The 13,879-nt window shown below is 31.2% G+C and overlaps 1 protein-coding gene across 1 annotated transcript; it reads left to right on the top strand.

The window, feature by feature from the left end:
• The first annotated feature begins 230 nt into the window (after positions 1 to 230).
• Positions 231 to 12,025, top strand: LOC134282526 (uncharacterized). Its single transcript, XM_062764929.1, has 4 exons — positions 231 to 308; positions 9,715 to 9,876; positions 10,074 to 10,187; positions 10,903 to 12,025. The coding sequence occupies exons 1-4, from the start codon at positions 265 to 267 to the stop codon at positions 11,105 to 11,107; spliced, it is 525 nt and encodes a 174-aa protein (XP_062620913.1). The 5' UTR covers positions 231 to 264; the 3' UTR covers positions 11,108 to 12,025.
• The last annotated feature ends 1,854 nt before the right edge of the window (positions 12,026 to 13,879 follow it).

The raw sequence follows: 13,879 nt of genomic DNA, 5'->3' as shown, positions 1-13,879 counted from the left end.
AATTTATATGCGAGAATATTGACTAAGTCGTACAATTTTTTTTAAAGTGTTTTAATATGGTCGATATTGACGCGCTTTGATTTTTTTCAAAGTGTGTTGACACACTGTACTAGAAACATCTCTAGACATTATAGAAACTGTTTGTGTGTTTTTTTATAGGTCGGGCTCGGTGTGCTTGAACTGGTTTCAACCAATGAAATGTAGATAATTACATCACGTGGTCACTTCAGCGCGAACGTTGAAGGGAATAAACAATCTTACAATATGACGACTCGTCTGCAAGAAATTCAGAATTCATATGAGCATAGGTAAGATTTATAAAATGTAAGAGGTAAGCTACATGGCATATACACCAACCGATATTAATTTATACTATGTAGTTTAGTTCTTTGTGTCGCGATCTGCATATGATTACCATGTTTACGTTGAAGGGTTGAAGGCGTGCTGAGTTTTCAATTTGCGATAGATCTAAGTATCCGATTACCGTTCCTTTTAAATGTTTTTAATTCGGATTATCGATAAGGCTCCAAAATGTTGAATGCATTTTCCCTTAATGGATGAAACCTACCAAATTGCATGTGTATTTTTTTTTGGGGGGGGTGGGGTGGGGGGGGGGGTGATGTGTAACTTGTTATATTATCATACAGGTCTGGTACAAACACTAGATTTAGCTACCGCTACGTAGGTAAATTACACATATAGCTTTATTTACCAACCTAAAGTAGATTTATTTAGCTACCAACAGGTTGGGCACCCCCCACCAAATGGTCCTTTATCCCCCGTTTGCTAGACAGTCTCCCATATCTGTGACATATTTTACTAACCATTTGCGGTCCTACTAAAGTACGCCTGCCGACGCCTGCCAGGGGAAAATACGCCTGCCGGGAAAATCTATACGCCTGCCGTGTTATTTATTGACTAAAGTTATATTTCATTACATATATTATTTTAATAGACTATTTACTTTTAATGTTTTACCAAACAAAAATAATTCAAAAAGCACATGTCCGATGTTTTATTCGTTTTATAATTTGCTTCCGTCATAGAGCACGCCTGCCGAGAAAATCTACACGCCCGTGGTGTTGTTTCTTTTATCATGTACTATTTTGAAAAAAATATATTACTTTAATAAAATATTTGGTTGTAATTTAATTAATTATAAACAAATCAAAAAGGAAAGAAAAAATATTTGACAATTATTAATAAAAATCTACACACGAGTTTTGCAGTAATATTAAAGGAGAGAACTCCTACTTTACGATATTTTATATTCCTTATATATTTTCTGTTCGTCTAAGAAGACGTGAATTCTTACTTTTATAAACATTGAAGCTTATGTTTGTACATCTTCGCTAGCCAAGGGTTTCCGATCCGATACCTACTCTACAACCCTTGGCAGATTTAGTCCTATCAAACGGGAACTTTGATTGCGCCGCCTATCGCCGTAATTGAGTTAAGTCCCTTGAAGCTCTTTTATATTTGTCCAATGAAAATAGCTGTAACATACGTAGACCAATATGACGTTTGAAACAATATGGCGACCTCCATGTGGAATATATCCAAACAACTTCATACAGCTGTGGGCAGTGGGCACACCTCAAAAGTGGTAGAAAATATCGTTCTTCGTGGGTTTTTAGTCAAGAGTTTGACACCACTTTCTACTTGTTGCCGTATCAATCAATATCAATGAGCCGTGACATTTGATTGGCTTAAATTGATGCACCTAAGATGCGGAACACGGACTTAGGTGGTCCTTTCAATAAATCTTGAAAACATATATAATTAAAAGAAAAAAAAATTAAAATTATTCCCTTGTTTTTTTTTAAGCACAGATCATGTCCTAACTTTCATCCCTTGTAAATATTACTTTTATTTTGCAAAAAACACGAACAGACTTTAATTCAGAAGAAAATCGTCAATTAGGAAAAACCTTGCGAAGACTCGGACTTCGCAGCCAATCAAATTCGTTTGCGCGAGTTCTAAAATTTTCGGCCAAATCTGCCAAGGGTTGTAGAGTAGGTATCGGATCGGAAACCCTTGGCTAGCGAAGATGATGTTTGTAAAACATATAAAGAATCAGGGGCATTAAGACCCTAAATATGCCCCAACCATAATGGACAAAATATTATAAATATTAAAAGAATTATGATTGAATCACACCTTTTCAGACATATTTTGATGAAAAAACCACTATTAAGACATTTTGGGGTCAATACAAAAATAACACAATTTTCACTGATTTCTCGAAATTCTTAATAATTTTTTCCCCTGTAAATATGATTAAAGAAATAAAAGATGGATGTTTAATACAAGTACAACAGAAATAATCTTAAACATGTGAATAGAAACTATTTTTTTTTTAGCTATAAGTGGTAAAAAAACGGATTTAAATGTAAAACAGTTGTTTTTGTCCCGCGCTTTCGCGAAAGCGAGGGGACATTAAATCTCATTCGTCTGTTCTTCTGTCCGTCAGTCTGTAAGTCTGTCCGTCACAAAAACTTTAACCTTGCCCATAACTTATGATTTAATGGAGCTATGACTTTCATATTACACATATGTATTCCTTGTTACAATACCTTTCTTTGGGTACCACCAAATTTGACCTTTTGACCTTGACCTTTGAGTTTAACCCACTTTTACACAAAAATTCCAAACTTTTACTTTGGCCATAACTTTTGAATGGTAGGTACTAGGACTTTCATATTTCACATATGTATTTTTTGTGGCAAGACCTTTCATTGGATACCAACAACCTTGACCTTTCGACCTTGACCATGGAGTTTCAGTAATTATGAAAAAACTTTAACCTTGACCATTACTTTTGAACGGTGGTGACTAAGGCTTTCGTACTTCACATATGTAATCCTTGTAAAAAAAAAAACTTCCATTGGATACCAACAACTTTTAACCCTTGACTTTGGAATTTTAACTACTTTTTAAACTTTAACCTTGGTCACAACTTTTAAACAGTAGATACTAGAACTTTTATTTTTCACATATGTATTCTTTGAGTCAAGACCTTTCATTGGATACCAACAACCTTTACCTTTTGACCTTGACCTTTGAGATTTACGTACTTATGAATAAACTAAAACCTTGACCATAGCTTTTGAAATGTGAGAGCTAGGGCTTTCCTACTTCACATATGTAATCCTTTGAGAAGACCTTTCATTGGATACCAACAACTTTCCTTTGACCTTGACATTGGAGTTTTCACTACTTTTAAAAAAACTTTAACTTTGGTCACAACTTTTGAACGATAGATAATAAGACTTTCATATTTCACATATATATTCTTTGTGGCAGGAGCTTTAATTGGATATCAACAACTTTGACCTTGACCTTAAAGATCTACGTACTTATGAATAAACTTTAACCTTGACCATAACTTTTGAACGATAACGGCTAGGACTTTCATACTTCACATACGTTATTCTTGTGAGCAGACCTTTCATTGGATATCAACAACTTTGACCCTTTGATCTTGACCTTGGAGTTGACCTACTTTAAAAACTTTCACTTTGGCCATAAGTTTTTAATGGTCAGGATTAGGGTTTTCATCCTTCAAAAAAATCAACTTCAATGATAATTTCTAAATAAATGACATATGGTAGGGTGTTCATATTAGACACAATATGTCATAAAAAAAATAACATCTCACTCACAAAGACACCGAAAGCGGGGGACCACAATTCTTTGAATTTACTTGTATGTATTTAACATAAAAATACATTGAATGCACAAAGTGAACAAACAAGAAATGTATTCAACTAACATTTTTAATAACAATTCATTAAACTTGACAAAAATAACAATAAGGGATTTCAGTTTGCATAAACAAATTCCAGAACTCCCATCACCCACCTATACTTTTTCCAAAAAGATCATAGAAGTTTAACATCACACCACTCATGCCTTATACACTACATTTACTCATAATAAAATAATGTTTATCATCCTCGCAATGTCATAAAAATGACATAAGCATCAAAGAATTAGTTATTCTAGTACATGTTTGTCTGGAAAGGTTTTGTAATTACATTGTATTACAAAAAATAACAAGTACTTGTATATAGTCATGTTCATTATTAACAAAGTTCAATATGCAAATAAACACATTGCATAATAAACTGTAATTGTTACTATTATCTGAGAAACATTTTGTGATGCATTATGCATTTTACATCAGTATATTAATTTTGATAACAATTAATCATATGATAATAACAAATCATTTCATTTGTCAAAGTACATAATTCATCTTTCAATATTTACAACCAAACTTATTAAACTCATGCAATGAATCTACTATGTTTTTGGGATGTACAATGTACTATATTTTAATTTCTCAATTATATAACAGATGTTAAGAAATCACAATTTAAACATAAAAAAAAATCATAGATACATAAAAATCCCTATTTACAATTAATTAATAACAATATATACACAGCCTTCCACTATATTGTTACTTACTTACTTACTTATTGTTGAAAACAATAATGGGAGTCTAATGCAGTTGATATCATAACCTGCAGATTGATTGATTAATTGATTGTATATTGTTTAACGTCCCTCTTGAGAATTTTCATTTATATGGAGACGCCTATAATCTGCAGAATGTTCACTCTCAATAATGTTCACTATCAATAAACCAATGTCACAATTCATGTCACTCTTCCGTTGCACTCATTTCACTTTCTGATGAGCCATCCATTACTGCAGGTTGCACAGCTGCATCCTCAAGTAGTCAGCCCAGTCTTGAATAGGTCTTACTGCAAAGTTTGTGTGTCTTTCATAGCCAAGAAACCACAATACTGAGGCCACATGGGCACATGCCCCGACAACTCTGGCTCCAGCACGACACTGACAACACTAACAAGTAACAGCTCCAGTAACAGGATATTGTTTTGGACCATCTCCAGGCATCCTACAATTAAAATATAAATATCAAAATTAAATTACTATATATATTATGTAACTATGCACATTTTGTCTATAACTATGGAATGAAGGGAGTTACTTGTACAGTGTATATACATTTGCATAAGATTTTCTATATATATGAGAAAAAGGGAATAATTTATTTATACATGTATCACCAGGTATAATATATAATTATTTCATTCATGAAATCAATTTAAATAGCAGTTTTATTGATTTACTTATTTGAGTTAAATGAATAAAAACTTAGGCAATGACATTATTGGGTACTTTAAATTAAAACAAAAAAGATGAACCTTGTAATGACAAACATTTTTTTTTTTTTCATTTAAATGGTGATTTAAATGAATTCATAATATTCCAAGGTAATCTAATTATTTTTTTTAATACTGACAAAAGTTTAATTTTACATTAATAATATTTTAATTAATAAGTTAAAAAAAACAACAAAAATACATTGTTCCCACAAGAAAAATAGAAAGAATTTATATTGTTTATTCTGCAAAGAACATTAATTAGATTTAGTGATGTTAGCTTATTTTTAAGAAACAATTTTTTTTTATTTCTTTAATGGTTTAACATAAAAAAAAAATTAAAAAAAAAAAAAACTTCTTGCCATTTTTTTTTTATTTTTGACTGTTATAGCACACCATACATTTACACAACGTACACAGGTACCAGTGTAAGGCTAGACTCAGTTGTATTTGTACTCAGACAGAAAAATATGTTATAAACCCCAACCTAGAAATGTAGTATATTTATAATCTAATGCCGTATATGTAAAGATTTTCACAACTGATAAAACGCGGCTAATCATGCAGATCAACCGGCCGATCGAGGGTTCATATGAATGAATCATGAATATTAGGGCCTAAATAAAAAAAGAATCGACGATTAAGTCATTTTTTTATAATCTATTTTTTTCTTTGAAAGAAGATAGCATGTTGTGTTCCTGTTTGATGTATTTTAGATACACATTTTCTATTTTCAACTGTTTGACATGCATTGATTACCGTCCCCCCGAGTTCATGGAGTTAGCGTAGTCTGTCATGTCGAATCTTCTATCATTAATAAGTATAGGAGGGGATTTAATTTTGAACAGTGCATGTAAAATTACAATTGCTCTGATTTTCAATTCATCCCTACCTGTTAAATGGTTAGAACTTCGATAAATCTACTGTCACATTTTCTGTTTCCTCCAACTTTGTTTACGTCTGAATATAAAAACCGAAACCGGAAGCGATCAAAATCGGCCTCGAAAAACTTCGTTTTATATATTTTTCAGGGTGGCCGCATGCAAGCAACAGAATGATATTTTGGGATATAATTTATTGTGCCATTTTAAACAATCTATTAAATTTTTACTCTGTTGTTTGCGTGCGGCCATATCTAAATCCTGTTTGGAATGTGAGAATTTGATGGAAATTTCTCAATTCCGGAAAAATCACCCTACTTCACATGGTGATAACTCAACTACAAATCAAATGTTGAAAATTTTATTGCTATTTCCATCAAACTGGACATCTCGATATATGAAAAATAAACCAACTTAACGATAACACTGGTATAAAAATATTTTAAAAATATTGGGCAGCTCACATATGCTTACTGCCCCTGATTCTTTAAAAAAAATGTTTTTATGAAATTAAACTAGATATGTCGAAGACCCGAATTATAGACAAGAAAGAAATAACCACGGAAACCATCCATGAAGATCATGTCAATTGATTCACGATACAGATTGTGCAACCATTATAACAATTTCTACAATACTTGTCTAACTATTTCAACAATTACTACAATACTTATCTGAGGAGGAAGAACTGAAAAAAAATTTATTTGCAGGTCTGGGGCGTAAATAGTTTGTGTGGTATGTTGTATAAATATTTTATTTGTTTCATGTATAGAAGCGCCATACTACACCAATTTTTTTTTTTTTTTTTTTTTTGGCATTATACTTATTAAAAAATTGTGATAATACTTGTGTATTGAACAAATAAAGAATAATAAAAGTACGTCAATTAGTATATTATATATTTTCATTGCTTCCATATGTTGATTTTCTTTTTTGTTACTAGATTAAATACATTCTCAGTCAGGTCAAAATTGCAACATTCGAATGTAAATTGACGATCTTTTCAATAGTTTGATAAACATGCATTTGTATTATATTCGGCATTTCCTTCATCCATATTTTCTTAAAATTCATTTATTTAATAACCAAATTAACTAATTCTGATTTTGTGGCTCTGGTTCATAATATCCCACCTTGGAGTGTGTATAGCGCACATGCCAATCTTCTCACTTGTCATGTACCTAATTATGTAATACCTCATAATATTACTCACAGGTACGGTATACAGGAAGGTCGATCATTAAGTTTCATTGAGATTTGAAGTCTGTGTATACACAGTAAACATGAATTCAGACATTCATATCATTGCAAACAAATTTTAACAATAATGAATTTTGATAGAACAATAATATATAGCGAGAATATTTGGAACTTTCGATGGATTATTTTTTCTCTAATTGAAATAAATGAATAAAATAGATTACTTCATCACTTTTCTTAAATCATCGAGTTCTTTGCCTAGACGAAGAAATTGTGAAACGTTGAAATGTTAATTTATAAGATGAAAAATAACGTGTTTTATATTTTGAAAATTAGTAACTTTTTAAAAGTTTTGTTTATTTCCATGACAGCCCAGATCGCTTATACATGTTGCAAACATGGTATAAACACATCATACTTTCAGTAAATTTTACTCTTCAGACTATTCTTTGACGTTACATATCTGGAAAAAAAAATGATAAAATAAAACCCCATGCCGAATTATTAGGTATGGGTTCCAAGTTATTTGTTTGTTTTTTTTTTCAAATGTGTGGAACATCAAGTGCCTGCATGTGTTATTTCTTTTGTTTTTTCTTTAGAATTTGATTTACCTCATCTTCCTTTTCTCTAAATGAATGAAAAGGAATGATTTTGAACATACAGGTATAAACAATATTTTGTACACATGTCATGTAAATGCTGATTTTCTTACTCATTTCGTTTATTTCCTTCTCTGCTTGATGTACATGTAGACATGGATGTGTAGGAATAGTTTAAATTATACCATTTCTCTTACCTGTAAAATTTTGTATTTATTTTTATAACTTTGTTGCAAATATTAAGTTAATATAACCTGAAATAATAATCATATCATTGATGTTTAAAAAGTTCAACATTGAATATTTCAGATTCTGATTCAAAACAACTACGGTAACCCGTAAATCGCAAAGATTTTACTGCATATGTGCTCCTGAGTCATTGTTAATTCTATAAATAAATACGAAATCAATAATATTTTTATTCAAAAAAAAAAGAAAGAAAGAAAAACATGATGTCCGAGGTCTTCACACAGCAGTTCCTAATGTCAAGTAAGAGTTATCTCCTTTAAATATATATTATTTTTTTTTTGGATTAATTTTTTTTTCAAATGTTAACCAAATACTTTTGAAAAGTAACTTTTCAAAAATTGTAATGAGAAATTAGAGAAACAACGCCGCAGGCGTTAGATTTTTCGGCAGGCATGCTCCACGCCATAATGCAAACTTTAAAACGATTAAAAACTCCATTCTGTGCTTTTAAAATTATTTTTGTTTCCTAAAACAATAACTACTGGGTCTGAAAAAGTAATATACCTAACAAAAAACAAATTCATTCCATTAATAACACGTCAGGCGTATAGATTTTCTCGGCAGGCGTATTTTCCCTTGGCAGGCGTATTTTAGTATGACCCAACCATTTGGGGGAGAAAAATGGTTGTGTTCAGTTCCATGGAGTGGTGTAGAATTGCGCTTAATTTTGAAACGTGGATTGAAATAGAGTAGGGATGTGTAATTTTATTGGTATGTTGCGATTTTTTGTTGCCTGATACAGAGACCTTAATTCCGGTATTAAGGTGCATATTATAAAGTCCAGAAATTATTTATTTATTTGTTCAATCTTTCAAATTATCAAATTACAAACCACAAATCACCACCTTCCAATTGAAACAGGTAGATGGAATGGTACTCAAAGAAATGAAAGAGTTTCTAGCTTATGCAGTAGTTACCAGGATGTTCAAAATATTGTAATGTTTTCTTGATAGTAATATCATATTAGCAACCCAAGCTGATTTTTTATGTTGGGAAATTGTAGACAAATTCTATGTCATTGGAAAGAGGTCATTAAAACTTGCATAATACTTTTAATTTTATTTCATAAAGATTATCTTAATTAGAACAAAAGTTATTGGAGTTAAAAGTCACTAAATTGCACTTGTTTTCTAGAATTGACTTTACCGCTTCAAAAAACAATTGTATGAATTAATAAACATAAAAATATGCACACAGATCAAAAGTTTAATTTATCCTCTTGCCAAATATGTAAGTTTTGTTTTACATAACGATTAGAAAACTTTATTTTGAAGACGTTGAAATAAAGTGATGTGAAATTTTGTTCAATTCTTAATGGCACGCGGTGATTTTGAAGACGGACCCTCACACTTAATTTAACAAAAAGACGTTTAAAACAAACTTCGCTTCCAATGAAGTGATGTGAAATTTTGTTCAATTCTTAACGGCACAGGTTGACATTTTCAGAATTTAGCAAATTGAATGTCGTTCTAATTTCTCATAGAAATCTTTAGTTTTTTTCTGAACATTTGTAATAGCCATAACATTTGATCTGTGGAAGATAAGGATATAATACCAGGATTTTGATTTTTTGGGTGTGCTTTTCAGATTCAACTGCATGATCTGTTTGTGCCCACGGCTTCAAATGGTAACCGGTTACTGTCAACACAGGATTTGCACGCAGTGCTTATATACAGAAGATGGTATTCGTAAACCTTGTCTAGATAATTGTCCCACATGCCAAATGGAGGATTCTTTTCCAGTTACAAGGTACTGTTTTAGAATTTACATTGTAGAAATAATTTTTTCTTACTTTTTGAATGTTGCTGTATTTTGAATCATTCATGATTGCAATTTACATGTAAACAAGAGTATGCCTGTTCCTTTTGTAAGTTTCTTCAAGGCTTTTTTCAAGAGATTAATGAACTGTTCCCTTAAAAAAACTTATTTAATTAATCATATTTCAGACCAGCTATTCCAGAAGATACTGTAGAAATCCAGAGATGTTTGGGAGTTCGTGCATGCCCCCATTCTGGTTGTGTAATGGAGTTGTGGGAATGGGAATTGGAAGAACATTTAAAGTAAATCACTTGTTCAATCTTGTATGAATAATTCCATAATTTGAATATGAATCAAATAGATTCACTATGTATAGGGTTTTTTTGTTGGCTCACCTGACACAAATGCCCAGGTTTGGTTATCTGATTGAAATGTATATGTTGTCAGTCTCTTTTTAGCTTTATTGATCAGAGAGCAGAGGAGCTTATACATGTACATGAATAAGGTATCCTTCTTCCATTGGTCTTTTAAGGTCAAGAAGCCTTTGGTGAGGGTCTCAGGGGAATGATGCAAAGTGATATTAATGTAAATTAAAAAAAAAATTCCAAGAACAAGGGGTCCGTATAGGATAAATCCCCATGAAGCATGAAAAGGAGAGACAAGCATTTAAACTGTTAGTATGGAAAGGAGAAATGAGTTAACATACATTGAAAATTCTTAAATACATATATGATAAAAGTATGTGGTTGGAATTGAACCCGGGCCCATGTTTTACTAGTCAGGAGCTCTAACCACTGAGCTGTCTAGGGTGTTGTCCTTGGTTCATCCTAAAGTCTAAGGTTCCTCCCTATAAATAGACTTTGCCCCCTAGTCAGGACTAAGCATTGAATATATACATATAAATTTATATATATATATATATATAATTCCATGAGCAAGGTTAGGCCATGGCACATTCTTCTTGTTTGTAATTCATGGGTTTATTGATCTAGACATTGATTGTAATTTTTTTTTCAGATTGTGCCCAAATCGTCAACCATCACCTCCTAAACAAACACCTAAGAAGAGAAAATCAGTGCGCAAAACTGAAGAAGCCAGTAAAACGACACGATTGACACGCAGTAGTACATTTAACATAGGCTCTAGGCGGTCCCAAGAGCACCGAGACACGAGACGCCAAACACGAAGAAGTACACAGCATCAGACTTTGTATAACCATTAACCTTTTATTCTACTCCACTTCTAAGGGCACTGTTAATGAATGAGTGACGGGAAGTTGTTGTTACGAAAGCTTCCTACTCGTGGAGAATTTTTGTTGTTTTAAGGAGTATGAAGGGTTTTAAAGGCTGTGATGAAACATATATACAAGAAGCTTATTTTTTTTTCCTGAAAACAAACTCGTATCTGCATATACATGTATATAGCATTTTTTAATGTTGGTAGATATGTGAGTAGATAGGAGAAAACCTTGTTTGTCTACCATGTAAGTAAAATTCAAGGCTGTTGTTCCTGTGCTATTAAAGCTGTTTATTGCATTTACACATTGAAATTCTTTCTGTTATACATTTAAAAAATATTTTATATAAATCTGTGCTTTAAAAAAACAACAAGCCAACAGCTTTTGTGTTAATTTATTTCAACAAATACTGAATTGTCCAGTAAAATATGCATTGCAGGTGGATGATACATTCATCAAACTTTCATCATTTGCATTGAAATCATGGAATTTTACAAGATTTTATTGACAGTTATATTTAAGGTATTACAACCATTTATTGACCAAGCTTGATGACAGAATTTGCTTTGCTGAACCCTCGAACCAAATTGTTGTCTTTAGATTGAAAACCTCAGGCGAAAAGTTTGGTTGTCTAGTCCAGCAAAATGCAAGCCACTTTCAACCCAGTCAATAAAATGTCATTGTCTAATGCTCTAATATGAGATCTTGGTTATTAGGGTGATGCTCAACTGCTTGATTGATGCATTAAACAATCTAAATCAATGTTTGTTACCATTATATCAGCGTACATATATTTTTGTTCTTGTAAAACATGCTATTCATTGTAGTGTAATATAGGTAATATTTGCACTTCTTAAATATGTTGTAAAGACAGCATACAGTTTATTGCACCTTATTACACATGGTTTAACAGCCATTCAACAGCTGCAATAATACCCGGTATGCATGTTTTTTTTTTTTTTTTACCAATTTTGCAACTAAAAATATTTTTGATTTATAATACATAGTTTCTTTTTTTTTCCTTTTTTTTTTTTACTTGTATTTATCTATATAATGTTATTTTGTTAAAGTGTAAATAACTTTTTTTCATTCTTTCTGTGCATTACATGCTTTCTCATTTATCTAAATACACTGTGTCTGAGTGTGGGTATCTAAAGGGATTTCTTGTTGGATGTGACATATTGATGCCCTTACAAGTTTTATGCTTTTTATTAAGGAATTTCTCAGTTTTAGTAAATTATTAAGCTTATGATATAATTAAGCCTGTATTGGGAAAAAAAACTGTGCCAAATTTCAGTAAAAAAAAAAAAAATACTGTCATTTTATTGTAAGTAGTAAATGGGAGATTTTTTTATCTTCTAGCTGTTTATGTAAAATTTCATTTTAAAAAATTCATTATTTAGATATTGAACTTTGATGCTGAAACACAGTTATCTCAGTTTCAACATTTGGGAACAAAATTGAAGTGTCTGGTTTATGAGATTAGTTGATGAGTATCATGAGTATATATTTGACTTTTCATGTATTTATCTGTTTTCTACTAGCTGACTCTAAACATGCTTAATGTTAAGCTGTACAGGATCTATTCATGTCAAATAGATACCTGTAGTTATAAATGTTCACTTGTGTAAGTGTGAGTAAATACCATTATATCATTGTTCTGCACTGTTCTGGTGTTCACTGTATTTTGTATGATGCATAACTGTGTGCTGCTCATAAGAGATGTTTAAAGTAGTTTTATGCCCTGTTCACACAGATAGTTTAATTTGCAGTAAATTATTTTGAAGTAAAATAGTGCAAATTAAAATGTGTTCACACTACAGCTAATGCGAAGTAAACTATCATAAATTAAAATTTTATTCCTACAAAACAGCTATTTATTAAGGCTGTTATGATGTCAATTGCTAATCACTTCATATATGCAGAGCAGATCCATTTAACATAATATCAGTCACTACACATTGATTAACAGAATTTTCTCTCAAATATAGCATATATTTTTATATATATAAACCACTGACATAAGGCCTTTGACTTAAGTTGGTCCTTGTGCATGCATCAATTTAATTCAAATTCACTTTGCCTAGCGATCATGTGGAGATAATGTGAAGTAACTTAATGTGCATTAGATTAATTCAAATTAAACTAATTCGCATTAAATCCTCCCCGTGAAAGCAGTTCAATTTGCAGTAACTTACATTTAATTCAAATTAGACTCAGTGTGTGGACAGGGTATTACCACCTGCATAACATCAGTTATTTATGCAAACAGCTTTTTATATTTAATTTTTTTTTTTTTTTTTAGAGAAGTCTGAAGTATTTATTCTGAAAAAAATTTACTCTGTGTACTACATTCAGTAAATTGTTCAATTGTTATTCTACACGGTAATGTTTTGTTGAAGAAATTAAAAGAAAAAAATATTTTTAATTTTGCTTTCATTAACTTACTGTAGAAGTATTTTTTCTGTGTAGTATTAATATATACATGTACTTTGTATGCAGGAGATTTGTTCCAGCATATAAACTCAAGTACATTTGGAATAATTTAATTCGAGTGGACCTAAATGTGTGGAAAAGGCATTACCGCCATACATAAATGTTCATATTCCTTCATTGTTCAACCAATTTTAAATTTTTATATTTTCTATTTTGAATTAGGAATTATTATTTTTCTGAAGTATATAAATTTTTGGAAGCCTCCTTTATTAAAAAAAAATCATTTATCAAAGATTTTCCACCGAATATTTCTGCTATATT

This window comes from Saccostrea cucullata, unplaced genomic scaffold (genome assembly GCF_032062105.1).
Source record: "Saccostrea cucullata isolate Sc308-1 unplaced genomic scaffold, CSIRO_AGI_Scuc_v1 ctg297, whole genome shotgun sequence".
Classification (NCBI taxonomy): domain Eukaryota; kingdom Metazoa; phylum Mollusca; class Bivalvia; order Ostreida; family Ostreidae; genus Saccostrea; species Saccostrea cuccullata.
Note: the sequence above shows the minus strand (reverse complement) of the source record. Positions and strands in the feature narration are given on the sequence as shown.